The 26276-nt window shown below is 36.1% G+C and overlaps 2 protein-coding genes across 2 annotated transcripts; one reads left to right on the forward strand and one right to left on the reverse strand.

Moving 5' to 3' along the window:
• The first annotated feature begins 303 nt into the window (after window positions 1–303).
• On the forward strand, window positions 304–2640 carry LOC107584235 (5-hydroxytryptamine receptor 7). The gene is made up of 3 exons (XM_016270746.1): window positions 304–384; window positions 472–977; window positions 1811–2640. Exons 2-3 carry the CDS (start codon window positions 499–501, stop codon window positions 2562–2564), a joined length of 1233 nt encoding a protein of 410 aa, XP_016126232.1. The 5' UTR covers window positions 304–384; window positions 472–498; the 3' UTR covers window positions 2565–2640.
• A 9044-nt stretch (window positions 2641–11684) lies between these two features.
• kif20bb (kinesin family member 20Bb) lies at window positions 11685–26148 on the reverse strand. Its single transcript, XM_016270623.1, has 31 exons — window positions 26097–26148; window positions 25787–25899; window positions 25603–25692; window positions 25285–25404; window positions 25035–25173; window positions 24528–24712; window positions 24364–24418; window positions 24048–24245; window positions 23774–23885; window positions 23610–23681; window positions 23387–23536; window positions 23103–23265; window positions 22472–22726; window positions 22237–22373; window positions 21912–22041; window positions 21409–21613; window positions 21272–21333; window positions 21041–21160; window positions 18453–19507; window positions 18110–18248; window positions 17895–18020; window positions 17745–17805; window positions 17526–17639; window positions 16109–16212; window positions 15948–16019; window positions 15148–15318; window positions 14817–15011; window positions 14333–14407; window positions 14086–14224; window positions 13837–13973; window positions 11685–11801 (listed from the first exon to the last, which is right to left on the reverse strand). The coding sequence occupies exons 2-31, from the start codon at window positions 25886–25888 to the stop codon at window positions 11721–11723; spliced, it is 4764 nt and encodes a 1587-aa protein (XP_016126109.1). The 5' UTR covers window positions 25889–25899; window positions 26097–26148; the 3' UTR covers window positions 11685–11720.
• Between the last annotated feature and the right edge of the window lie 128 nt (window positions 26149–26276).

The following is a 26276-nucleotide window of genomic DNA, read 5'->3' on the forward strand; positions in this document are numbered from 1 at the left end:
ATGTTAGGCCATGAGATGGTAGTAAAGACTTTTTAAAGCAAAGTGTCAGGAAATATTAGGTTTTTTTTTTTTTTACACTTGCACAAAATTCTTATGTAGATTGAAGTTGAATGTATTGTGATACATAGCCTATACTCTCTTTTTCTCTTAGCTACACAATACACCGATAATATTGTCCAGTTTGACATCCCATGACTACAGTCTGTAAAAATCACGCCCATAAACATCTCACGTCATTACGCATAGTCAAGACGCCAATAAAAAAGGCTAAATGCCGTGGAGAGCGCGTGGTTCGTTCGGTGAGCTTTAACTTGACAACTTGAATGGCTCTTCTCGTGTGGATGGGATGTTCTTTCTTTTATCACAGATAGAGCCAGAAAATCGGTACAGCATATGTGTGTAGTTATTACATATCATGTATTTAACTGGGACTTGTTTATCTGATGGATAATGAGAGCAATATCTTTTCAGAACCAAGGACAGCTCTCAACAGCCAATATGATCTCAACGCTGACGAAGGATCGCGTGCAGGCACTCATGACTAGTTTGACATCTGAAGTGATGGACGTGCGCTTTCTTAACAAGATGCACGACACCACTACAACTTTGCCGACGCCAAGTTTCATGGATAACGAGACCAGATGCGGAGAGTCGATTTTGAGTTACGGACATGTTGAGAAAGTGCTCATCGGAGGGGTTCTGACCTTGCTTACCTTTTTAACAGTTTGCGGGAATTTGTTGGTGGTCATATCAGTGTGTTTTGTGAAGAAACTGAAGCAACCTTCTAATTACTTAATCGTTTCTCTGGCCGTTGCAGACCTGTCGGTTGCGGTGGTCGTAATGCCGTTTGTCAGCATCACTGATCTCATAGGAGGACAGTGGATCTTTGGTCGTGTTTTCTGTAATGTTTTTATCGCCATGGACGTGATGTGCTGCACCGCTTCAATAATGACACTATGTGTCATTAGCATAGACAGGTAGGTCTCCCAGATGTAGGTGCTGTAACTAAAAATAGATGCAAGCATAATTTGATTAAACTAATCAGTGGTAGATTAAATAATTATGAAACACAAAACAATTTATAAAACCAGAAAAATAAATAATGTGCAAAAAATGTCAAACCATCAATAAACCATTAATCAGACCATTAGTCAAACCATATATATATAGAGAGAGCGAGAGAGTAAATACAGCATACACAAAAAAAATGGTAACATCTAAATTAAATGGGTTTATTCAAATAAAAAATTAACATCTAATCTAACATCACTCAATTTAAACACATTAAGTTATTTTCGTTTTATGGGTTAAACCAGGTAGATCTATCTATTCAAGATATATCTCAATTAAAGGTTACCACTTTTTACAGTGTATGTAACATTTTTGAAAAACAATTGTCATGAGAACCTTGCAGTTCAAATCTCCCTTCTTATTCGACTATTGTCTGAATGCATGTCAGTAAGTCAGTTTGTTTACCTAACAAATATATTTAAAAACACAATTTGAAGGACAGAATTTAAAAATAATAATAATAAAAATAAATAATAATAAAACACTGCTGGACAAAAATTGTTTGACTAAAACCCTTACTGTGCTACTTACATATTTTATAGCTATTTATTCATTATGACAACTAGCCCTGGTCTCTTTTCAAGGAGCTATTTCAAGCCTAGATCGTATTATTCCTAAGAAGGACAAAGAAAGTCACCACCAAAGTGCCCACATTTATGCATTCTTTGACAGTGATGCACTTTAACAGTTCTTTTTTTTTCTTCTTTCATTTTTCCCATTCTCCACTCCATTTTCTCAGGTACCTGGGCATCACTAAGCCATTGACATATCCCGTGAGACAGAGTGGAAAGTGCATGGCCAAAATAGTGCTGTTTGTATGGCTTCTCTCTGCCTCCATCACCTTACCCCCACTGTTTGGATGGGCTCAGAATGTCAACGATGACAATGTGTGTCTGATCAGCCAGGACCTGGGCTACACTATCTACTCCACCGCCGTGGCCTTCTACATTCCCATGTCCGTGATGCTCATTATGTACTACCGGATATACAGAGTGGCAAAGGTGAGTGCTGCCAAACACACAATTGCTGGTTTTCCCAAAGCCGAAGACGAGGAAAGCATGAACTGCGTAACTGCGGTCCTAAAGCTGCAAAGGGAGGTGGAGGTGTGTGTGAGCTTTTCTCGCCTTCTCAAAAATGACCGTAAAAACATCTCCATCTTCAAAAGGGAGCAGAAGGCAGCGACCACCCTCGGGATTGTTGTGGGGGCTTTCGCCGTATGCTGGCTGCCCTTTTTCCTGCTTTCTACGGCACGGCCGTTCATCTGCGGAGTGCAGTGTAGCTGCGTGCCTTTGTGGGTGGAGAGGACACTGCTTTGGCTGGGCTATGCCAACTCGCTCATCAACCCCTTCATTTATGCATTCTTCAACAGAGACCTCAGGACCACCTACCACAACCTCATCCGCTGCCGCTATCGGAACATCAACCGCAAGCTATCGGCAGCCAGCATGCACGAGGCTTTGAAACTAGCTGAGAGACCTGACCTGGTGCTGTAGGCTGTCTGTACCCTTCATGTCTCTCTAGGGACTGATGCAGTCACACAGAGGCTGAGAGACGTTTTGATGAATTCCTAATTGCTCTCGCAGAGGAGCTTTTCAGTCACTTCAATTAAGTCAAATTGCAATGACTTCAATTAAGTGAAATTGGAACGGTTGTAAAGCTTCATTAAATGTTTTATAAAATGCTTTATAAATTAGATCTTATTGCTGTAAAATGTGCTTGATGAAGGAGCAAAATAGTAATCAAAATCAAAGTGCGATGAATACACAGTATCATGTTCGTATTTCATACGGTATTCTTTGTTGTTTATTTCTGTGCTTATATTATGTGTGACCCTGGATCACAAAACCAATCATAAGGATCAATTATTTGAAATTGAGATTTTTTGAATAAATAAATAAGCTTTCCATTGATGTATGGTTGTTAGGATAGGACAATATTTGGCTGAGATACAATTATTTGAAAATCTGAAATCTGATGGTGCAAAAATACGGAGAAAATCGCCTTTAAAGTTGTCCAAATGAAGTCCTTACTAATTACTAATCAAAAATTATGTTTTGATATATTTACGGTAGGACATTTACAAAATATCTTCATGGAATATGATCTTTACTTAATATCCTAATGGTTTTTGGCATAAAAGAAAAATCAATCATTTTGACCCATACAGTACAATGTATTGTTGGCTATTGCTACAAATATACTCATGCGACTTAAGACTCGTTTTGTGGTCCAGGGTCAAAAAATGTGTAATACTTCTTAATAACCATGAACCCGTGGCAGCAAGGAAGAAGTTTTTTTTTTGGCCATAGATTACTTTAAAAAGGATAGTTTACCCATACACTTAAATTCTGTCACCATTTACTCACCCTCATGTCATTCCAGACCTGTATGACTTTCCTCAGTAAGTTGCAAAAGTCATATTGGACCCCATTGACTTATGTCATATGGACATACATACATGATACATACATGCATACATACATAAATATAAATATCTAAAGTTGACAGGTTTTGAACAACAAGAGGGTGAGAAAATAATGACAGAATTTTCATTTTGGGTTGAACAATCTCTTTAAGTATCTTAAGTACCTAATTTATAAAGCATAATAGAACACTAGAATAAAGTATACAGTGTATGAGCAATCATAAAGATGTTTTGAACACTTTATCGTTGCAGTCCCGTCCCTTCTGCCCTCCAAATAACCATCAGTGATTGCCACTAATAATGTGACAGCAAGCAGAGCGTGTCACACCAATAGTCTTATTATTAGAAGCAAGGCATTTATTGTCTTCTAGCTGTGAGAAAGACAGGGGTGGGCATGTGCCTTTAATTTCTGTCAGCATGCTTGACCAACAGATGGTAAACAATACATCAACATGTACTTAGTGGCCCTGCGGATTTGACATTCTTCTATATGAAACGTCTATATGCATATGAAGTTACGAGTTGAGATTAAAATAGGTTGTTAAAAATCATGTGATAAAAATATTAGATTCGGGCCAACTCAGAGAAAACATAGCAGACTGATCTAATTGTAAGTCAGTTAAGCTTTAGTATAATAAAAATAATAAGAAGATGAAGAACTATTAAAATTAAATAAAATATTATACTTTATATTATTAAATACATTTTAAAGAAACTATTACAAAATATAAACAAATATAACAAAAACAAATAAACAGAAATATACAAAGGTAAATGCATGGTATAAAACCAAAGGAGCACCAATCTTAACATTGTATTTCATGGCCAATAAGCAATAAATATATAATAAATTATATAATGTGATATAAAATATACATGAATTCACATTATGCTTTTATTATTGGCCTGATTCTCATTGTATAAGAATTTGAAAGTAATGCGTTGAATGCATCCATGGTGAGGACACATATTGTCCATTGTTCTATACAGAAAGAGAAATGAATGGGGATGTCATCAGCGGAATGTGTCAAGCATCTAAGACTAAAAAGCAAAGGATGTTAGGAGTTATTAGCTAGGCCACATTGCAAAATCAAAGAAAAACAAGAAAGCTTTTACAAGTTTTTCAGAGAATCTATACTGGTCAAGAGGTTTTGTTCTCATGTTATACCTGAACTGAACATGAACATCTGTTCCGTACCTCTTTCTGAATGCTGTGACACTCTGCCCTGCTGAGTCTTTCAGTCTTGTTTTTCCATCTACGGTGGCACAGCATGAGGGCAGGTTCCTGTCCATTTCCCAGTGGGCTATTTGGAATCAATGTACCTGCAAATATATTCAGATTTTAGGCTTCAATGTGATATGCAATAGCGGTGTACTTTAATCACAGAGGACATCTGTCAATTTAATATAGTAAATTATGAGGTTAGAGACTGTAGTCCTGTAGCTTAATTCTAGACATGTATAGCATCATTTTAAAATTTTAACTTTAACACTAGCAGTGATCACTATTATATGAGCTTTGATATGGTTTATTGCTACTGAGGCCATTGTTTTTCATGTTCTCCATGCAGTCTGGCAAAAATAATCTGAATATCTGAACAATAACAGTGTTTGCAAGGCAGCATTGTCTTAACATTTAGGTTAGGGCTTGTTCTTTTTTTAATGTGATGTTTAAGAAAGTTAATAAAAGTTCAGTTAATTCAAATTGTAACTTACAGTGTTGGAACCTTTGTAGTATTTACAAACTTAATTACAATTGATATTCTTTCTTTCATTTATTGTCCTTGCATACATTTAACCATTTATAGTATATAATGATTTGCACAATGTCCTGAGTGTCATGGCAACAGCCTAACAAAAACTAAGCCTAAAAACGTACTTAAACCTTTAACATTCTTAACACATTTGCTGCCTTGCAAGCACTGGTATTTGCTTTCGGAGATGCAAATATAGTTTCAATATGTAGTTTCAATTAAAAAGAAATGTATGTCTTTTTGCACAGTAAAGAAGATGATTAAATAAATTTTGTGGTGAAGTTTATATTATCACACATACACTGGTATGGCAACATTAATTGCAAGATTTTTTCAGTCCAAATACATTGATTCTCTTAAAACTGTTAGTAATGAGTGCAATCAACGAAGATTTAATTTCATTGAATTGCTGTATTATTACTGACCTTATAAATATGAATATATATCCAATCATCTATTACACCCCCTTTTAAATGTGGCCATCTGCAAATAAATACATATTTCAATAATTTATTCCAGTACATCAGTGCAGGGAAGATTTCAAAGTGAATCTATTTCCACCAGTTTCAGAAGCACCGGCACACATATCAGTTCAATCAGAGAGACACGTCCTTCAACCTACACCGTTTACATAGGATGAAAGAGTGATGTTTTCCAGCCTGGAAAGATACTAAAGATACTGATCTTCCGTATGGCTATCAAGCTCTGGAAGCTACATTCTTCATGCTTTACATCCTACTGATCAAACAGAGATCTTCCATACAAAAACACTTTATCCATCCATATTTGCTTCTTTTTGGTGTGTTTTATCATAGACATATCACATAAGCACACTCCACCAGTTTGATGTCTTTGAATACTAGTGTAATGACATTAATTCCACTTGGCATCACTATAATTGCAATCTAAACTTACAAAGGAAAGTAAGAATGACCCTGTCAGTGTTCGGACCCCCTGTCTGGTGTTCTTCAGTACACCGTCGGCCCCGAGCAGATTCTACACAATAAGCCACTCCATGTGAACATGATTTTTGCCGCTACCTCTGAAACAAAGAAGTCTCAAGACTAATAAATCACACTGTCCTGACGGACAGTCCAAACACACTGAAAGCGAGAGGAGGAGATATTATTAGCCCAGCATCATCGGGGCTCTGGCACACAAACGGGAAGTACAGACTAACAAGAAATTCTCATTAAGCACCCTGTGCATCCTATTTTGACCGTTTAAAAAAATCTGAACGTTATGGTGCCTAAAATTGAGGTTTTATTTCCAGGAGCCTGTACTTCTCCTTCCTTGATGAGAAGCTGTAATTGACCAGCTGTGCTGGTGGTTAAAGTATTGCCCTTTGATACAATCAGACTACATCATTAAAAGAACTTCACAATCGGTCAGGAATAACATGTCTGAGATTTCCGAGACAGCAGGTACCATTACTAACAAGAAGTCAGGGATTAATAGATGACAGCAATTAAGAACAGGTATAAAGGAGAGAGAGAACAACCTCTATAAATGCTGATTGATTTGTTCAACTGTTTTATGTTTCAATGTTTAAATGTTCCCAATGGGAATGAATACAATTGTCACAGGAACTGGATAGGAGCTGTAGGAAATAAAGATGTGAGGCTTAATTGCATCTAGCAATGACTTTGAACAGAGAGACCATCAATATTCTGTCCATGCTTTCTGCAGATAATAGCATAAAAATTGAATTAAAAAAAAAATAGCAAGGCAGACATGATTTTGATTTAAATAAATAAAAAGATGTCATTGATGAACACTGCATAAACCACAGTGTGCTCATAAATTAATTAAAAATATTTAGAGGTCCAAAAATAAAGGTGAAAATCAGGGATTTAAGTTTTTATTAAAATTGTTAGTTAAAAAAGTTTAAATATATATAGTTTCTCTATATTGTGGCGTCAGATGTTTAGAACGCACTGTGTATTATTTTAGTTTAAAGAAAGATATTGCTAATGAGTAATACTTAATAGCTTTCACAACGCAGATGGATGGCAAATAACTTTGCATCTTGGCTGGTTAAGTTGGTAAAGAGGTTGATTCGTTAGGTTTGTAGTTATTTTAAGCTCCTCAGCTTTTGCCAGCATCACAGCAGGACTAGCTGTCGTCCTGTGCTAATGTGGAGAGGCTGGCTGCCATTGCACTAATCTGGAGAAACAGCTACTCTATCACACATTATCATATTGAGATGGTGAGTAAACATCTTTCATGGTGAGTAAACATGACTGACATGACACTAGTTACTGATATTTATATGGAGCAACATATGTAGTTAATCTTTGTTTTCACCATTTGGTATGGTAAGTCAATTCTTTATAATAAAAGTAAACACTTTATAAATAAACATTGTGCATTCACTGATTTATAAAGATAAAATACATATGTTCTAAATTTATGAAATACATTAGAAATTCAAATAATTGCAAATTAAATATTGAGGCCTGGGTGACAATTTCAGGATTTAGTCTTCATACTCTGACATGTAACTGGAGAACTTGCATTTCACTCTGGCCAATAATAAACTTGCAGAGTGCACCCTTCTGCTGACATACTGTTACTCACCAGGGTAACATTTTCAAGGACCCTTCATCAGGCAGCAAAGGGCCAAGGGTTTGTACAGAATGTCAGGTGTCAGGTTTATTGTCTAAATTGGAAATCCTCAGAGGATTTATTTACATGTTTTTCAATGAAGTCTGAGAGTGCCATAAATCCTAAAAAAAAAAGAAGGTAATCTTATAAGCTTTCTCCTATGTTCAGACATGCATTACTTCAGTCAACAGGGGACTAAAGAATTATCATTAAAAATTGGCTTTGTTTGTTGAGGTTGTTTTGGTAAATAAAGAACCCTGTAACTCATTATAATTTATCCTTGCAGGTTGTCTGTGTTTATATGTGTGAGAAGGATGATTGAAATGAGAACGTGTGGGGTGCCAGCCTGGAACACAGGGTGCAAACTGCAATCAAATGAGACGGTTGCCTTTGTCTTTTCAAGGTTACATCTCATTTGTAAATGTTTTCACATTAAGCCCCCTGATGGCACAGCACATTCAAAATCAGGATCTTCTTAGATGCAATCTGCAAAATATTTATTCTAGTTTCAAGCAAGATTTCATTTCCATTTTAAACCTACCACTATCCTGACCGATGTTTGGGTCACCCAATCCACTCTTGCTGTATTTTTACCTCTTAATGGGATGGACCTCACTGTAAGAAGTACAGTCATGTACTGTGATGGTCAAAAATTATTCATAGATGCTTATGTAAGTCAATCTCTCAACTTCAGCAAAGGCAAATGCCACGTTAATGCAGCACTGTGGCACTCCAAGAAATAAATTAGGCAATGCCAGAGATACATTTTTCAACATCACGTCATTCATTTATATGTGCTGTGATTTGTTACAAGATTTTCTTCATGAGAGGCTTTATTGCAGATTAGTTAATTTAGAGGAGTAATTAAGAGAAGAAAATAGGTTAATAGCGGTTCGCAGATTGTGCTGGGGTGAAATGAATGTGAAATTGTTTCTATTAAAATCAGTTACCCTGAAGTGCTGAGAAACCCATTTCAAATGGCCACTGGTTGAACCAAAAACATAATGAAACTGGTAAAATGTATTTTTTTCAGGATTTAAAAAAGCCTTGGTGCCTGCTGTCTCAGCTGTTTCACAGAGATTATATGCTGACATTTGAGGTTGCAAAACTAAAACTAATTCTCAATAACACAATGTAATAATGTTCATGCACAAGAACAGCGTGGTATACAGCCACAGACTAATTCAATTTCAGCATTCCCTATTAGAACATATTCCCTATTAGGTCTTCTTATTGAATTGTACCTGTTTGGTGCCATTCCATGAAAAAAAGACTTTGATATGCATTTTAGCTAACAAGAACAAAGAGTGCCATATCAGCTCACAGCTAAAGAAACTTTTGTGGGCCACAATCATTTTAAACAAAAGTACACACACACACACACACACACACACATATAACATAAATAAAAAATAACTAAATAAATACAGAACAGGCCCATGGCGCTTCAACAGTCTTAAAAATGTGCAATTCCAGTGATGGTTTATAATAAAGTAAGGATGAAATGCATTCTTGTGCTAAAACAGCCCTCCTGCCACATTAATCACAGAGTTAGTGCTTCTTCTGTAGGTCTGAATCAGGGTATTAGGTTTGGAGCAGCCAATATACACTTATGAGACATAGTTTAAGCCCCACTGTGCTCATCCATGCCCTTGTAAATCACAACAGTAAGGTCACCTTCACAATAATTGCACCATGTCTTAAAAGCCTTTCTGCAGCCATCAAACAAGTCACTTCTCAGTAGTCTACAAAGAAAAAGGAACCTTTAATTTAAAACATTTTAAATAAACAAAGGATTTTTTTTAAATATTCATATTTTTAAAATAAAGTACACACACTAGAAGACCGTAGTCATGTCAGTGGCCAAGTACAAGCTGTTAAAGTCGCAATGAAATGGAAGTCTTTTCTTCCGTACTGTGACATACAGTACATCCCAGATTTTCCAAAAAAACAAAACAAAGTAGAATGAGGACTTGGTTCCATCCATAGCATGTTTCAAGCAAAAATGGAGGCAGATGAACAGACAGTCCAGTAATGACATTTTAATTAAAAATTACAAGGTAGAATAAAAAAATAAATAAAATAAACATTCACAGATGAATTATTCACAATAAGATCTGTAACATGAATTTAGAAAATAGATGCTGAAATAGACATTCTGACTTTGAGCAGTCACATTAGTGAAATTTCTGCAAAAATTCAAGGACAAAAAGGTCCATTGTAGATATAGTGTCGCAATGCATGAAACACAGCTCACACAGAAGTCCAAGCAGCTTTCTATTGGTCAATGCAACAAAAATGTGCAGGGACATCTTTTGCCCTCACACAAAATTCATGAACGCATGGATTATTGATATGACTGGATTTTGACAGAACTTGTTCTGAAAGTGATTACAGCAATAGCATTCTTCCATGTTGTTATCACTATAGTTGTGGTGCGAACCACCCTATTCTCATACAATTAGAACATTCATTAAAACGTAATGGTTATAGTTATCATCCTTGGTGTGAATGGGCCTTAAAGGGATAGTTCACCCAAAAATTTAAATTACCCTATAATTTACTCACCCTCAAGTCATCCTAGGTGTATATGACTTTGTTCTTTCAGACGAATACATACGTTATATTAAAAAAATGTCCTGGCTCTTCCAAGCTTTATAATGGAAGTGAAGAGTGGTCAAGATTTTGAAGCAAAATGATCCATCATAAAAAGTGCTCCACATGGCTCTGGGGGGGTGAATAAAGGCCTTCTGAAATGAATTGATTTACTTGTGTAAGAATAATATCACTAACAGACTTGCTTGTTTGGTATTGCAGTTGCTTGAGCAAGAAGAGATACTACTAGACATCCAATATGCCAATGCATTTAAAAAGCAGTTTGCCACATGGAATGATGAGTTGCTTGTTTTGCTGAGGGATCTTGCGGTAATTTATAAGTGGAGTTGTTGGGCTGGTGCAGTGACCCTTCTGATAAGAGAGTAATGAAGCTCAATATGGCACTCCTGAAAACGCTCAGAAGGCTGCTGGAAGGAGTATGGGATTTTCACTCTGAAACAAATGAAGCAGAAAATGAAAGCTGACATGCTTGCACCAATTTCAATATTTAATGCCACTTTTCATAAGTCATTTCGCCTGCTGCTGTCTCTAAAACCGGGCATCCTGACAGTGTTTTCATTAGGGTACCAATGCGCCTCGTCCATGAAAGCACTGTGAGTCCACAATAATGTTTACTCCTGTCAGACTTAAAGATGTAGATGAGATTTTAGTCCTAATAGTCAAAGCCATTTCTCCGAATGAATATTTTTCCCTAATATTTATCACCCACAGACAATCAAAGATATAACACAATACCCAGTGTTGCCTGAAATGATTGTCTTTGGCTGAAATCCCCAGCAGTTACAAGGAAATGCACACCGACTTTATATCATTTAAATGAAATAAAATTAGGTCAGACTAGATTGAAATGAGCCAGCGTCCACCAAATTTATCCCTCAACCTTCAAACGACCATATTAGCACACAGCACCATACAGCTGTAGCGAATCAGCTCATGGGGAAATATGAATAATTAACCATAACTAATTATGATTAATTATTAATATTTTAGATCCACTGTAGATATTTAGCTGACCACTCAGGGTCAACCATCTTGTCAATTCTAAGAACGTTAATTTCCTGGTTAAAGGAAATAACTTTCTTACTGTACAATTCTATAAGTTTGTAACGTAAATCTGCATGATTATTGACTCCGGTTATGAGTAAACAATGAACACGTCAAGTGTGATACAAGTAAGGTTTTATTAACTACATAAACACTTAAACAAAAAAAAAACATTATACTTGGCCATCAAATGAATGTTTGGACTATCTCTTGGCAGTTCTTGTTCTGAGTTTTCTCTTGATTATGAGATGGTCGCTCTCTTTATCATCACTGCCTCCAATGATCTGTAAAATGATTTAATGAATTTAATACACATTCACCTGGCATTGCTGCATGGATTTTTAGTCCTGAACAAATACATTTTAAACTGTACCTCTGTACCACAACAAACAAACACACATCTCAAATAATGTATCAGATTTCTTTTACTCACATTCAACAAGGCTTTAGAACTTACTTCAATTATTTCTAAATGTCAAACTTAAACATATAAAATAATTATATTTCATAAATATATATTAATATAGTTTTTCCCCAAAGCGTGATGTTACCAGGGTAATGTTAGTTTCAATAAAGTATGAAACTTTTCAGCAAGTATTGTTTATGTATCATTTGAACATTTTTAGTAACATCTAGTACCTCTGTGAAGTTGCCACCCCCCATTATTTTTGTTTATGACTTTTTGCACCTTTAATAAACATTTGAAAAATGCACAAATTAATATAGAAAAATTTTAATATTAACAAGTTTTCTTTGGCCAAATTAAAAGTAGGCTAATGCTTCTCTTGCACGTTCAGTTTAGACCTATAAGTCTCTGTGCTAAATCATTGATGGGGAGCTGCGCAATTAATAGTAAATATGACCAAAACAGGGTATTATTATTATTTTTTATATGAATAATAAAATTGCTATATTATATGCGCATTTCAAGTATTTGTGGGAGTATTATCACGCTTACTATATGATATGGAGGCGTCTGCACAATCTCTCGCATTTTTTTTTTTAAGAACTTGTATATAATAGGCTACTCCGTCATTTTTGGATGTGCTTTCTGTCACCTCATGCGGTCTCCGTGAATGGAGCACATCACAACAATGAACGGCTGACACACACAATAAATACATTTATAGAAATCTTGAAATGTCTACTATTAAACAAACCAATTCAAATAAAAAACAAATCTTCTCTAATTCTGTGGTCCATATGAAAATATGCATTTCTCTATTAAAAGCACGCCCATTAGCCTACTGTGGAGATGGCCATCAGCGTTGACTAATCTGTTGACTAGGAAAAAATCTTTAAAAACGACAGTGGCGAAAACAAAAATATTACCAGCACAAACAAAGTACAAACAAGCAAGAGTACTTGGGGTAAATCTGGAGTATGGTGGGGGTGAGGGGGCCTAGTGACCTCAGAATGATCAAAAATATTATTTTAATATCTAAAAAACTGAAGCAGCACAAACAAAACTTTTATGGCACAAACCAGCAGTAAAACAGAGTAACAAAAACAAAAATATTACCAGCACAAATGAAGCATAAACAAACAAGACAATTTGGGGTAATTTTGGATCATGTAGGGGAGCTGAGTGACCTCAGAATGATCATTAAATAATATTTTAATATCTAAAAAACCGAAGCAGCACAAAAGAAAATATTACCGCTCCGGCACAAACGAAGCACTAACGATTGAGCCTGTTTTGGGTGAATTTGGAGCATGTGGGGGGCTGGTGACGTCATCGCCTATAATTCAGTGTCTAATATTTTAAAAACCGAAGCAGCACAAACTAAACTTTTACCGGCACAAACCAGCACAAACGAAGCACAAACAAACTAGACTATTTGGGGTGAATTTGGAGTATGTTGGGGGGCTGAGTGACCTCAGAATGACCTATAAAATATTATTTTAATATCTAAAAAGCCAAAACAGCACAAATGAAAATTTTTACAGCACAAACGATTGAGACTATTTTGCCGACGTTTTGCGTTGGGTGGGGGGCCAACTTCACGGAGGTACATCTAGTGCCTAGGTGTTCAGGTAACTCAAACAACAGATACCAATCAAATATAATAGCTTACCGTTTAATTTACTCTTCATATTAAGTTGGGATTCAAATTGTTTTTTTTCTTATTTAAAAAAAATTTAACACTGAAATTAAAAAAAATCTTTAAAAGCAGATTGACTATCAACCTTGTCTTTTTGAGGCTTAAAATGTTATATTTGTTGTCATTACATTATCTCTAACATATGATATGCTTTTCATTCATTTATTCATACATGCTTATGATTCACTCTTATGTGACAGGAAACACTACTTACAGGATGAGAGGGTATGTCCAGTGGGGAGGAAACCTGAGTCTTGAAGAGTTTTCGTTTGGATTTCTTGGGTTTGTTGTTTTCAGAAGGATTCGGCGGTTCGGGGGATTTAACATTCACCATGCTCATGATCTTTTTGGCTGAGGAGGGAGTTAAAAGTTGGGTCATGCTGAGATACAGTATGAAACACTTTTGGCAGAGAGCTCCAATCGATGCCATTGACTGAGTGTAAAATTAAGAGGCAGAGCTGACCTTTGCTCCCAAAGAGGGTTGGAGAGCTCTGGATAAAGTCACCAATCTTCTGCAGGGCTCCGTCTTTTTTACCTTTCAGGCTGGCAGGAGAGTCTTTCTCCTTTAATTGACTCACCTTTTTCCCTTGCACTATGGGAGTCTGGTAAGGTGCACAAATACAGAATACAATTAGCTCAGTGTATTATCGAATAAACATTACAGAGAAAGATGTGAGATGTCACAGGTGTATTAATGGACAGAAAGTCACCTCAATAGATTGCATGTTTTCCTTGTTGTTCACCTTCAGCCGTAGTTTTTTTCGATTTTCTGACTCCACAGAGTTCTAGAATAACAAACACATATAACACAAGTTATGATTATGTGTTGCATTATACGTACGATGACCAGGATGTTAGCACACATGATTAATGTTTTTCATTGTTCATTTTTTAAATGTCTCACAATTTGACAAGAATTTCTAAAAATAGACCGGAACCTTCAGAGTTTACTGCAACAAACTGTAGCTGCAATACATGTTTATATATTTAAATCAATTAATTAAACTAATCTAAATAATTAAAAATGTCTATAGACTATAGAAATTACCATGACATTTCCAGATGTGAAAACTCACACTTTTGAAATTCCCTGACCATGGGAACCTGGATTATTTCAATTGTTTAGAAACCACAACAACGTGTTTAGATATAGTGTCTGTATACCTCCAGTGTTTAGATATAGTGTCTGCATACCTCCATCTCTGGGCTCTTTCTCTTTCTGGCTGTACGTCGGAGTTTTATCGTGACAGACTCTGCTTCTCCTGGTTTCCTGACATTCATTCGGTCAGGTTTAAGTGGTGTAAAGCTGATTTCTAGCTCAGGTTTGGGGAAGCGCTCTTCTCGGAGACTCTTTGTGGACAGGATGGAGGAGTCGAGTACTGCCACCTGCTTTGAGTGATAACCAACACATATTATATATCCACAGTAGCCAATTATCAGACAGACCAGAGCTATTCCTGTCTTTGTATTGCTTTAACGCTTCTTATAAGCTCTATGACTTTTGCATTAATATCACTCTACTGACCTCTTGTGCTGGACTAAAAGAGTCGCCTTTATTCTCTGTCTTCACGTTTGATGTCTGTTTGGAACTGCCAACATTCTGGGTATCAGATTTATGAGAAGCAGCCAAATCCTTTTCCCTTTGTAATTTCACAATGGTATCCTGTTTCTCAGCCAGCTGCTGCTTTAATAGTTCCTGTAATCAGTATGCAGGGAAGTGAAAAAGAAAACAATATTTAGTTGTATTAAAATGTTTTAATATTATATTAGCACTAGCATAAAACATTGTTACTGATGTCAAGCATTTTAAAATCTTTCAGTTTCCTCTAATTCGTAACGGCCTAATAATTCTACATCTTAACTACTGATAGGTTTTTACACTGGTTGGGGCAATATTTAGTCATTTAGAAATTATTAGGCTTTGGCCAATAACATTCCTCAACTTGGCAAATAAAAATGGTCATTCCACCATGCAAATTGACAATTTTTGGTGGATTTTGAGCGAATACTGTGTGAAAGAAGTGTAATGAATTAATGATTGCAAAATGAATTAAGAGGTTTGCACATTCTACTTTTCTGCAGCGTTATTAATGTCCTGCTGTAGTCCTGTCATTCCTCATGTTGGCAGGTCACTTGGGACCACAAAAATGATATTAACTCAGAAACCTGCTGCGTAAATAAATTACTACTTAGAGCTAAATCCTGCCCACAAGCCTGTGAAAAAGAAAATAATGAGGCAGGGAGAGAGAGAGATGGAAAGACTGATCCTATTAACAGCTCCAGCTGCAGCCTGTCCCGTTGGTCACCCTCTAGTCGCCTTGTTACCTGAGTCACTTTCCCTACGGCTGCTCCATCCAGCCCCTTTTCCTGCTTATCATCTGCCTGCTCATTAGGCTGCTGAAACATCAAAATAAATAATTTTCTACTGCTGGAGAAACCCAGTTATGGAAAAGTCGGATGGATCACAGAGAGTTCCAGGTGCTTACGTTTGTGTTTTCTGCAGGTGTGCAAGCTCTCCGTTCTTCCTGCTGAGGTTCATCAGAGACATCAACACTTGGTTTCTGATACATCTCCTGGAGTTTTGTAAGATCTGAGAAGAACAGAGATGTCTGAGGTTAGCTTCAGTTACAGGTGAACTGAACAGTGTCTTCAGTATCACATAACACTTCAGAAATCATTCTAATATGCTGATGCTCAAGAAACATTTCTTATTATCAATGTTGACAAATGTGTCGCACTTTAATATTTTTGAGGATATTAAATTCTGGTACTTTTTTCTTTGATGATGAATAGAAAGTTTAAAAGAAAAGAACAGCATTTATCTGAAAAGGAAATCTTTTGTAGCATTATAAATGTATTTACTGTAACTTTTGATCAATTTAATGCATCCTTGCGGAAAAGAAGTATTACTTTCATCCAAATAAATAAATAAATAAAAGAATGTGTTCATATTAATTAATACGTAATAATGCATAATAAAAGAATTGAAATAGAAGACTAAAAAGTCAATATTGTGGTTAAATTAATATTAACACAGTAGATTAATATGACTAATAAATTAATACTGCTGATACTGGAAAAAGACTGGCATATTTGTATTCTTGTATCTACTTGGTATTGAAGTAACTTGAATTCCCTAAACTGAATCTTGCTGACTTAGTTCTCACAGTATGTTGCCTAGCAGTAGGGCTGGACGATATGGCCAAAATTGATATCACGATATATTTCTTAATTTCGGTCGATACGATATAATTCCGATATCGATATGAACACTATTTATCTGAAATATAAATCTTTTGTAACATTATAAATGCCTTTATCATCACTTTTGATCAATTTTAAGCATCCTTGCTAAATAAAAGTATTAATTTCTATAATTTCTTTCCCAAAAAATTAATAAAAATGATACTGAATGGAATAGTGTATAATGTTACAAAATCTTTTTATTTCAGATAAATGCTGATCTTTGGATCTTTCTATTCATCAAAGAATCCTGAAAAAAAAAATTACTCAACGGTCAACATTAGAATGATTTCTGAAGATCATGTGACACTGAAGACTGTTCAGAAAATTTAGCTATGTATGATCACAGGAATAAATTACATTTTAAAATCTATTAAAACTCTGCTTTAAACTGCTTTGCGTCTCTCCGTCAGATAACCTCACGTGCATGATGCGCCGGGCTTATGGGCTTATTTAAAATGAAAACTCATTCTCTGCCAGCAGGAGGCGCTTTTAGAGTGTTAAAACTGGTAATGTATATCGAAATATCGGAAATGCGTTTAAAAATCATATCACCGTTATTGAAAAAAATTATATCGCGATACATATTGATATCGAATTATTGTCCAGCCCTACCTAGCAGAGATGTATACAAATTACAATTAGAATAGACTCAGCCACCTTCAGTTATGGATTCAATCTCATTCAGTCTGGCCTCCAGCAATTCCTCCTCATCTGTCTGTGTGCAGTCTTTATTTAAGGTCTTCTCAATCAGCTTCTGCTCTGCCAAAAGATCTGCAAACCAAATCAATCTTACTAAGGACAAAACGTAAGCCGATTTTGTTAACACCAACTGGTACTGCAGAAAAAAAGGTTTAAATGAAAAGGCATATAGGTTACCCTGACAGGTTGTTTGGAAAGTCTGAATGTTGTCTTCTTCTATGGCATGGTTAGACTTCACCTGTGAGTGAAAAGATGTGGAATAATCCAGCATTTAAGACCTGATAACATCACAAACTGAACAAAGCTGAGAGAAAGAGCAGCACTCACAGTCTGCGGTGGCTCAATAGATTGTTCTGTACAGATCAAACTGTGTCCAGCCTGATCCCTCATCTCATTTGCTTCACATAGCTTCTGCTGAAACATTTTCTTTTCTTCTTCAATTAAGATCAAAATCTGAAGGAATAAAACATCATTATTAAAAAAAACTGTTTAAATAAATTTTTACAACACTAACAAAAGACAAAAACAGTGATTTTTCCAACCTGTTTCTCTAACTGTTCTTTCTGCATGTTAGCCTCTGATAACTGATCTCTGACATCAGATCGCTCTCTCTCCACCTGCTGCAAATCACAACTCATGGTCTTGATTTTATTAAGTCCATCGTTCACAAGTTCTCTCAACCTATAAAAAGACCAAAAGATCAATCGGACCAGCTGATGTTCATCAAATAATTTTTCTCAGTTCCATGCTTAAGCAACTATAAATAAATAGTTGAAGAGAATGAGCAGTAAAATCTAGTGCATCCAAAAAAAGACACTGACTCAAGAGAAATGAGGATAAACTCCTCAACTTATCAAAAAGTTTGGATAAGAAATGAGAACTTACTTCGAAATCTCTAGGGCTTTAGTCTCTAGTTTAACATCTTTATGAGCCAGATCTTTCTCCATCGCAGTTATTCTCCTCTTGGCCTCATCTCTTGCCTTAGAGATCTCATTCTCTACAATCGTTCTCACTATGTTCAGAACTTCCTCATGCTGGTTCAGTTTGCTCAGCATTTGAATGAGTTTGTCCTGCAGAGTTTTCCAGCAATCATCTCTGGAGTCTGGCTCTTGTTCTTCTATCCTCCCCTGCTGTTTCAGAGCAGTCAGTTCTTCCAGGAGCTCAGAGTTGCTTTTTATTTGGGCCACAACAAACTTTTGATCTTCATAACGGCTCAGTAGGCTCTGGTACTCTTGTGCCTGGGCATCACGCTCATATTTAAGCTGACTGCAGAGCTCCTCCAGCTGGCACATGTTTGCTCTGGTCTGGCTGACCTCCTGCTTCAGGTCATTGATCTGTCGGCTCTTCTCATGAGATAACTCAACCATCTTCTCACATTCTGCCTCCTTTTTGTCACGCAAGAGCTGACAGGCACCGAGTTCCTGATGCAAATGATCTGCCTCTGTCATTAAGCATTCAATAGCTTTGGACTGACTGCAAGACTCTGCTTGATGTTCCTTAATCAAAGCTTTGGCTGCATCAAGTTCTTCTGAAAACTCATTGGTAATCTTCGTCTGAGTGTTCAATTCTATCTGCAGAGTTTTGAGCTTTGAGCTCATCTCATTGACTGCCTGCTGAAGTTCATTTAACTCATTGGCAAGAGTCTTGTTCTCATTTGTGACTTTGTTGACCTCTGCTCTCTTCATCACCACAGTGGCTTCATGTGCATGAGTCAGCTCTGCCAGTCTATCAGAGAGATCACACACTTTTTTCTCAAGCGAACAACGCTCAAGTTGAAGTTCATTCAGCTGCTCCTCTTTCATTTTCAGTTCTTGCAAAAGCTGCTGAGTTTCCCGACTTATCATTTCTTCCCTGCTAGGTTCACCATCTTTTTTCAGCATACATTTACAGTTGTTTCTGAAATTTAGGATTTCTTCTTTGATATTATTAATTAAGGCCCTCTGTACATTGGGAATGAAAGAAAAAACATGAGCCATTACAGTCCAAATGTTTAACTAAATATATGTGTACCTCCTCATAAAAGTAAACTATATATTTTCCCTAGAACACAAAAGCAGAATTCAAGAATTTTCAAAAAGCTCCTTTGAATATAGAAATAGTTTATAGTGACCATGTCTGTCAAACTCTAAAAAAAGACAAAAACACCATAAAAAGTACACAGGACTACTACTGAATTTTCAGTGATTAACAGATTTTTGACTTTTTCAGACAAGCTATTGTATTAAGACACTAAAATAAGCCTACTATGAGCTACATTTATTGTGTTTTAATGTCCTTTTTGGATTTTGACACACTGGTCACTATAAACACTAGTTGGTTATAAAGAGTTGTGGCAAGATACTTAAATTAACCATTTGTGTTCACAGAAAAAAATAACAGCATATAGATTTGAAATTAAATAAGTAAAAGACAGAATGTTCGTTTTCAGTCAGTCATACTTGTAGATCACCACTCTTAATCAGAGATTATTCCATAAGGACAAAAAAAAAAAAGGACATAACTGAACTGGAATCTGACAACATGCACTACAATTCAAATATCTTGGGTCAGTATGAAATTTTACTTTTGAAAGAAATGTATATTTCATTTCTTGCATGCATTAAATTGACCAAAAGTGACAGTAAAGACATTTCTGTCACAAAACATTATTCAAATAAATTATATTATTGAGAACTTCTATTTATTAAATAATCTGGAGAAAAACATGATTTCCCCAAAAATATTAGCAGCACAACTGTTGTAAATAATAATGTTTTTGAGCAACAAATCAGCATATTAGAATGATTTCGGAAGTATCAGGTGACACTAAAATCTGGAATGGCTGCTGAAAATTCAGCTTAGCGATCACAAGAGTAAAATACATTTTATAATACAATAAAATAGAGAATAGTTATTTAAAATATTATAATAAAATTTCATAATATCACTATTTTACTGTATTTTGATCAGAGGCGGACAGTAGTGAAGTATTTTTATTTTTTTTACTTTTACTCAAGTAAATTAAAAAAGTATTTGTAGTTTATGAGTGTTTTTCTTTACTTTACTTCACTATATTCCAAAGCATAATGTCATACTTTTTACTGCACTTCATTTCATAAATAAAAGTTGTTGTTTGTTTTACCTTTAATACTTAAGAACATTAAAAATGTTGTTCTTTCTTGTACTCAAGTAAATCTTTGAATTACTTTTACTTGAGTAGAATTAAGAAAGTAATAGATTTCTAATGTAATTAAGTATTAAATTATATTAAATATGAAACGTAGTGCAGTAAAAAGTACAATATTATGCTTTGGAATGTTGTGAAGTAAAGTTTTCTAAAGAAAAACACTCTGATAAAGTACAGACACCTGAAAAGTACTTTTACAGCAGAGTAAAAACACTTCACTACTGTCCGCCTCTGATTTTGATCATGTAAATAAAGCCTTGGTGAGCATAAGAAACTACTTTTGAACAGTAGTGTATTATAAACTTACATCTTTAGTAGCTGCCTCCACATTTTGGTCCAAAGCAGTCTGTAATTTAGAGACCATGTCATCTTTCTCCTGGCAGATTGACATAAGTTCCTGACATCTCAGTTTCTGGTTTTCATAATTCTAAAAAAGGCAAACAAACAAACATCAAAACAACAGAATCCAGATAGTCCATGTAAACAATCTACTGACAATAACCTTAGACGTTTAAAAGAAAACTTTAGTTCAAATTACTCTATTTGCTTGGAGAAGCTGGTCATTTGATTCCTGCATTTGAACACACATTGCTTCAAACTCTGAAATGAGAAAATATAATTAGACTTATGTCATAAAACACCGAGCTTTCCCCCCTTCATGGCAACTGAACACACCTTTAGTTTTAAGACTGAGATGTTGTTGGCTTTTGAGAAGCTCCTCTCTCATCTCTTCCAGCTCTGTCCTCAGATGACAAATTGTTCTGGGTGATTCAGGGACATTTGTCAAGCAATTCTGTACTGCCTCTGCATCTCCTTTCATCTTAGCTAAATCATCTCGTATTGCCTCGATCATGCTGTCCAAAAGCTCAATCTTAGCCTCCTAGAATGATGCGGAGAAGAAAAAAAATACATATTATTTTCCAATGGCATTTCAATGTCAAATGTGTGCCATGATACAGATAAGATAGAATTCGCTATTTTTCCCTTGTACCTATAAAATCATCAAGATTTATATAGATCAGTCTATCTAAAGTCATAAAATCACAATGAATACAATGACGCTAAAATTTTGTAGACAGCAGAAATAACAGCTATATTCACATAGGTTTTAACAGTGGACATAAATGCCACTTGATTTTGCCCTCTTTTTCTTATTAGAGGATGCCCTCTGCAATTACCTTTGCAGCATTATCATCACTGCTATCAGTGGAAATTTCACCGATAGTTCTGTTGACCAGATTCTTCAGTATCTCAAGCCTCCTTTCCGCTCTTTCCTCAACAATTTCTTTCTCTCTTTGAAGACGTTCACTGAAACATTGAAAAAAAGGCAACATACATTAATGCATCTTCAATAAATATAGAGAAATTAATAAAAATGAATTGCACCCACTGACTACTGTGTCAGATTCACTAAAATAATTAAAAGAGTCAAAAAAACTGCCAAAAAAAAAATCTGTGCTGAACACAATTTGAATGAATGAATGAATGTATTGATTGACTTACTTGTAGTCTTTTTCCATGTTAGAAAACAGCTCCATAAACTCTGCAGTGACTTCCTCACGAATACGAGTTTCCATAGTTAATTTTTCAGACTCTTCTTTGGACAGCTTCTCTTGGAGCTCTTCAATTTTCAACTGAAGCTGTGTTGAATGTATCATATTAGCATATTATATAGTCTAAAATAACATTGAAAATGAAAACAATTATTGAAACTGAAAAACAACAACACCTTGAATACCTCACACAGCTCTTGACTTTCTGTAGCCTCTAGAACAGTGTTGTCCTCCATGCTCTCACTCTCCTCATCGTCATCCTCACCCATTTCTTCATCATCTTCATCCTCCTGCACATCCTCTAGGCTCATCTCCCAGCCCATGAGCGAGCTTCTCCTGGTCCAATCCTTCTTGTCAGCATTATTGATTATCATGGACACATCTCTGGCAGATCTCTTGAGTGCAAAGCTAGGAGCTGGTTTAGGGTTGTGGACCACCACCTATAAGGGCAAAAGGTAAAAGAACAAAATGAATAAATAGCAAAGAGAGAAAAAATGCCTGATAATTCAATATCAAATAAAGGTTCCTGCAAACCTTCTGAGCCACTGCTGAGAACTTGAGGACATTCAGGGTTTCATCATATACAGAGGCACACTGGTTTATGTTGATGATCATGCAGGCTTTTCCACGGCCACAGAAAAAACCCTGCAAATAATGTGTGAGTTTGCTCTCTCTGAAGGGGATATGCTGATGAAACCTGTGCAAAAAGACATATTAGTTGCATTCTAAGTCCCAATTTCAATGGGAAATTCAAAGGACTAATGAAGAGAGAAAAAATGCCTGATAATTCAATATCAAATAAAGGTTCCTGCAAACCTTCTGAGCCACTGCTGAGAACTTGAGGACATTCAGGGTTTCATCATATACAGAGGCACACTGGTTTATGTTGATGATCATGCAGGCTTTTCCACGGCCACAGAAAAAACCCTGCAAATAATGTGTGAGTTTGCTCTCTCTGAAGGGGATATGCTGATGAAACCTGTGCAAAAAGACATATTAGTTGCATTCTAAGTCCCAATTTCAATGGGAAATTCAAAGGACTTCAATTCAACAGAATGCAACCCGCAAATTAGTTGTTTTAAAAGTGGACATTTTCTCACTTGGTTTGCGTTTGGTTGAGCCTCAGAGCACTGATGCATTTCCCTAGTGTTAGCAAGGAAGTGTTGATGTTTCCAGCTTCTTTTAAGCGGTCTCCTCGGTTCTGAGTCTTTGCACATCGCTCAGATCCAGCCAAATCACATAATGACAGCCTTTAAAAATAAGTTAATTAATGACTAAATCAATGATTCCATGTTAAAGCATGTTAGTATTGAGGTCACCTACTCGCTAATTGTCTGAACCCGAGGAACACCCACATCTTCAATATGCAAGATCCGAATGGAAAATATACTGTGGCTATGGAGAAAATGTATATGTTATATCATTTCAAAACATAATAAAATGATCAAGTTAAATATTAACACTACAAGTGATTTAAAATGAAGCACCTTCTGCTAGAGACATTGTTGAGCTTGGTGGATGAAAAACTTTGATTTTTCCTTCCGATTTTCACAACTTTTAATGCTTCCTCTGCACTGTTAACTTGAACCCATTTTAGATCTGGAGGGAAAAAAATATTCAGACAAAATGTATAAATAATCAAAGCTGTATTTATTATAAAAAGTATATGCTGATAATTCATAAAATATTTGTTTATAAAATACTTAAATGTAAACATTTATTCAATTATTATTATTTTCAAGCCAGAAAACAGTTGGTTACCTTTGACAAAAGCATTGCCTTTAACATCTTGGGCTAGCCGCAAAACATTCCTTCTGTGAGAGCCATTTGGAACAACATCAAGCAGATCATGGATGTTTTCATTGTAGATTTCACAAAAGGAGACCCACACAGAGAATTTAACATAAGAGGTCTCATCCAAACAGACACTGTTCCCATTCGTGTCACTAGAGGTGGAGCCTGGGGGGTGGGGGTGGGGGGGTCAATGTAAAGTGTTTATGCTCATATTCACTGACAGAATGCTCAAAAACTATTTCAAACACAGAGTAAAAGACATAAAACATTCAATAATACTTACTTTCAAATGATGAACAGCTGGAGCTGGACATGCTAGACAGGGTTTTCTGGTCAATCTGATAAACACAGAAACAGTCAATATGTGAGCATTAGTAATTTACTTTTCTGTGCTAAAAAACAATATACAATTAAAAAAAAGAGGAAATATATATAAAAATAATTCACATCTTTAAATCGGCGAAGAAGGTTTCTCTTATTTGTAGCTTCCTCATCCTGCTGCTCTTTGGTGAGTCTTATAAAGTCGACACATCTGTGAGGCTTGATGTTATTTTGAGAATAATTTCTGCCTTCTATGCTGTTAAAGATCACATTTAATGACCTGGGCAGAACTCCACCATCTGAATCAGGGCCTACAACATAAAATAGACTTAAATCTATGCATGTATAGACAGCTATACATACATACATACAGTGCAATATATAATTAAGTGAAAGTGAAATGACATGTGGCCAAGTCATTTTTGCTGCGGCGCCCGGGGAGCAGACGGGGGTTCGGTGCCTTGCTCAAGGGTCTCACCTCAGTCGTGGTATTGAAGGTGGAGGAGAGCGCTGGTTATTCACTCCCCCCGCCTACAATCCCTGCCAGACCTGAGACTCGAACCCGCAACCGTCGGGTTACAAGTCTGACTCTCTAACCATTAGGCCACGACACATCTCATACAAAATTCTTACCAAAAAAAGTAAACGTCTTCCCAGCATTAGTAACTCCATACGTAAAGATCAAGGAATTTCCTCCATCCAAGACTTCTTTCACAAGGCTTTTGGTTGTTCCATCAAATATATCTCTTTGTGTCGTTTCTGGACCGTACACCTAAAACATGAATTCAGCAATCATATTACAGCAGAAGCACACTTGATAACATCACTGAAGCCTGTTTGCAATAAATGACAATGCCAGTGGTGACTGTGGCTGTCCTCATACCTGTGAGAACTGAAATCGTTGTGCCAGCTGTGACCCAAATCTCTCACTGTGTCTGGCTGTCAGAGATGCTCTAGGTGCCTTCAGAATCACGGTATCTGGAGGCTCAATTGAGATGCACTCCTGTTTGTAGAGATTACAGTCATAACATATTTCATTAAGCATAGTAAAAGTATAGTTCACCCCAAAATGAAAATTCATCATTCACTTTTCATCCTCATGTTGTTTCAAACCCATACTCACACAATAAAAGTGAACACATATGGGTTATGACAGAATTTCTCAAAAATTTTATAAAATATGTCAGAATTTTGCTGGCACCTGTGATTCTCCTTCTGTTCTCTCTGCAGTAGTGAATGGGCGGACACGGAGATAGACCTGTAGATGCTCTTTTTCCAGCAATACCGAGTCCTGTTGAAAACAGAAATATGAAACATGAAATACTACTTTACAGCCTAAATTCGAGGGCTTTAAAACATGAAATATGTTTGATAATAATAAATACCCTTGATAATTTGGAAAACTCGACGAAAAGATCTTTCCTGACGTCCTCAGCCGTTATAGAGCCAACTCTCCCAGGCTTATGATTTAAACACGATTCCATCATCTTGACGAAGCCTATCAATACGTTTAGCTAAAAATGTTATCATATGATAACAACATTTAAGTGGCTACAAACAAAAGTGAAACAACAATAACGCATCGACTATTGAACGAGCCATTGCCTGAGATTTTTTCCAATTTAATTAAGCAACAATTTTGGACAAGATGTAAAAGTATCAACTGTATGTTTCATTCTCGCCAATTTCACTTACTTTTCGCTTTATTGTTATATATATATAGATAACTGTATCCCGTTCACATCGATAACATGCTTCTTTCCTGCCGTGACCGTAGCGGTTTCTCTCTGTTCAAATCGGACCAATCGGAGAGTTCGCTACGACGTAGCTTCGCCCCCAAAGCGGAAGTAAATTGTACTGTAGTTCTAGTTGACT

The sequence above is a fragment of the Sinocyclocheilus grahami genome, unplaced genomic scaffold (assembly GCF_001515645.1).
Source record: "Sinocyclocheilus grahami isolate Dianchi unplaced genomic scaffold, SAMN03320097.WGS_v1.1 scaffold57.1, whole genome shotgun sequence".
NCBI classification, from domain to species: Eukaryota; Metazoa; Chordata; class Actinopteri; order Cypriniformes; family Cyprinidae; genus Sinocyclocheilus; species Sinocyclocheilus grahami.

What these genes read in the sequence shown, in the direction of transcription:
- LOC107584235 (XM_016270746.1), top strand. Translation starts at nt 499, where the DNA reads ATGATCTCAACGCTGACGAAGGATCGCGTGCAGGCACTCATGACTAGT. An exon ending in TGTGTCATTAGCATAGACAG is followed by an intron (nt 978 to 1,810) that starts GTAGGTCTCCCA and finishes CCATTTTCTCAG; the next exon opens with GTACCTGGGCATCACTAAGC.
- kif20bb (XM_016270623.1), bottom strand. Translation starts at nt 25,888, where the DNA reads ATGATGGAATCGTGTTTAAATCATAAGCCTGGGAGAGTTGGCTCTATA. An exon ending in AACAATGTCTCTAGCAGAAG is followed by an intron (nt 23,682 to 23,773) that starts GTGCTTCATTTT and finishes TTTTCTCCATAG; the next exon opens with CCACAGTATATTTTCCATTC. An exon ending in TCTCAGCAGTGGCTCAGAAG is followed by an intron (nt 22,727 to 23,102) that starts GTTTGCAGGAAC and finishes TTGCCCTTATAG; the next exon opens with GTGGTGGTCCACAACCCTAA.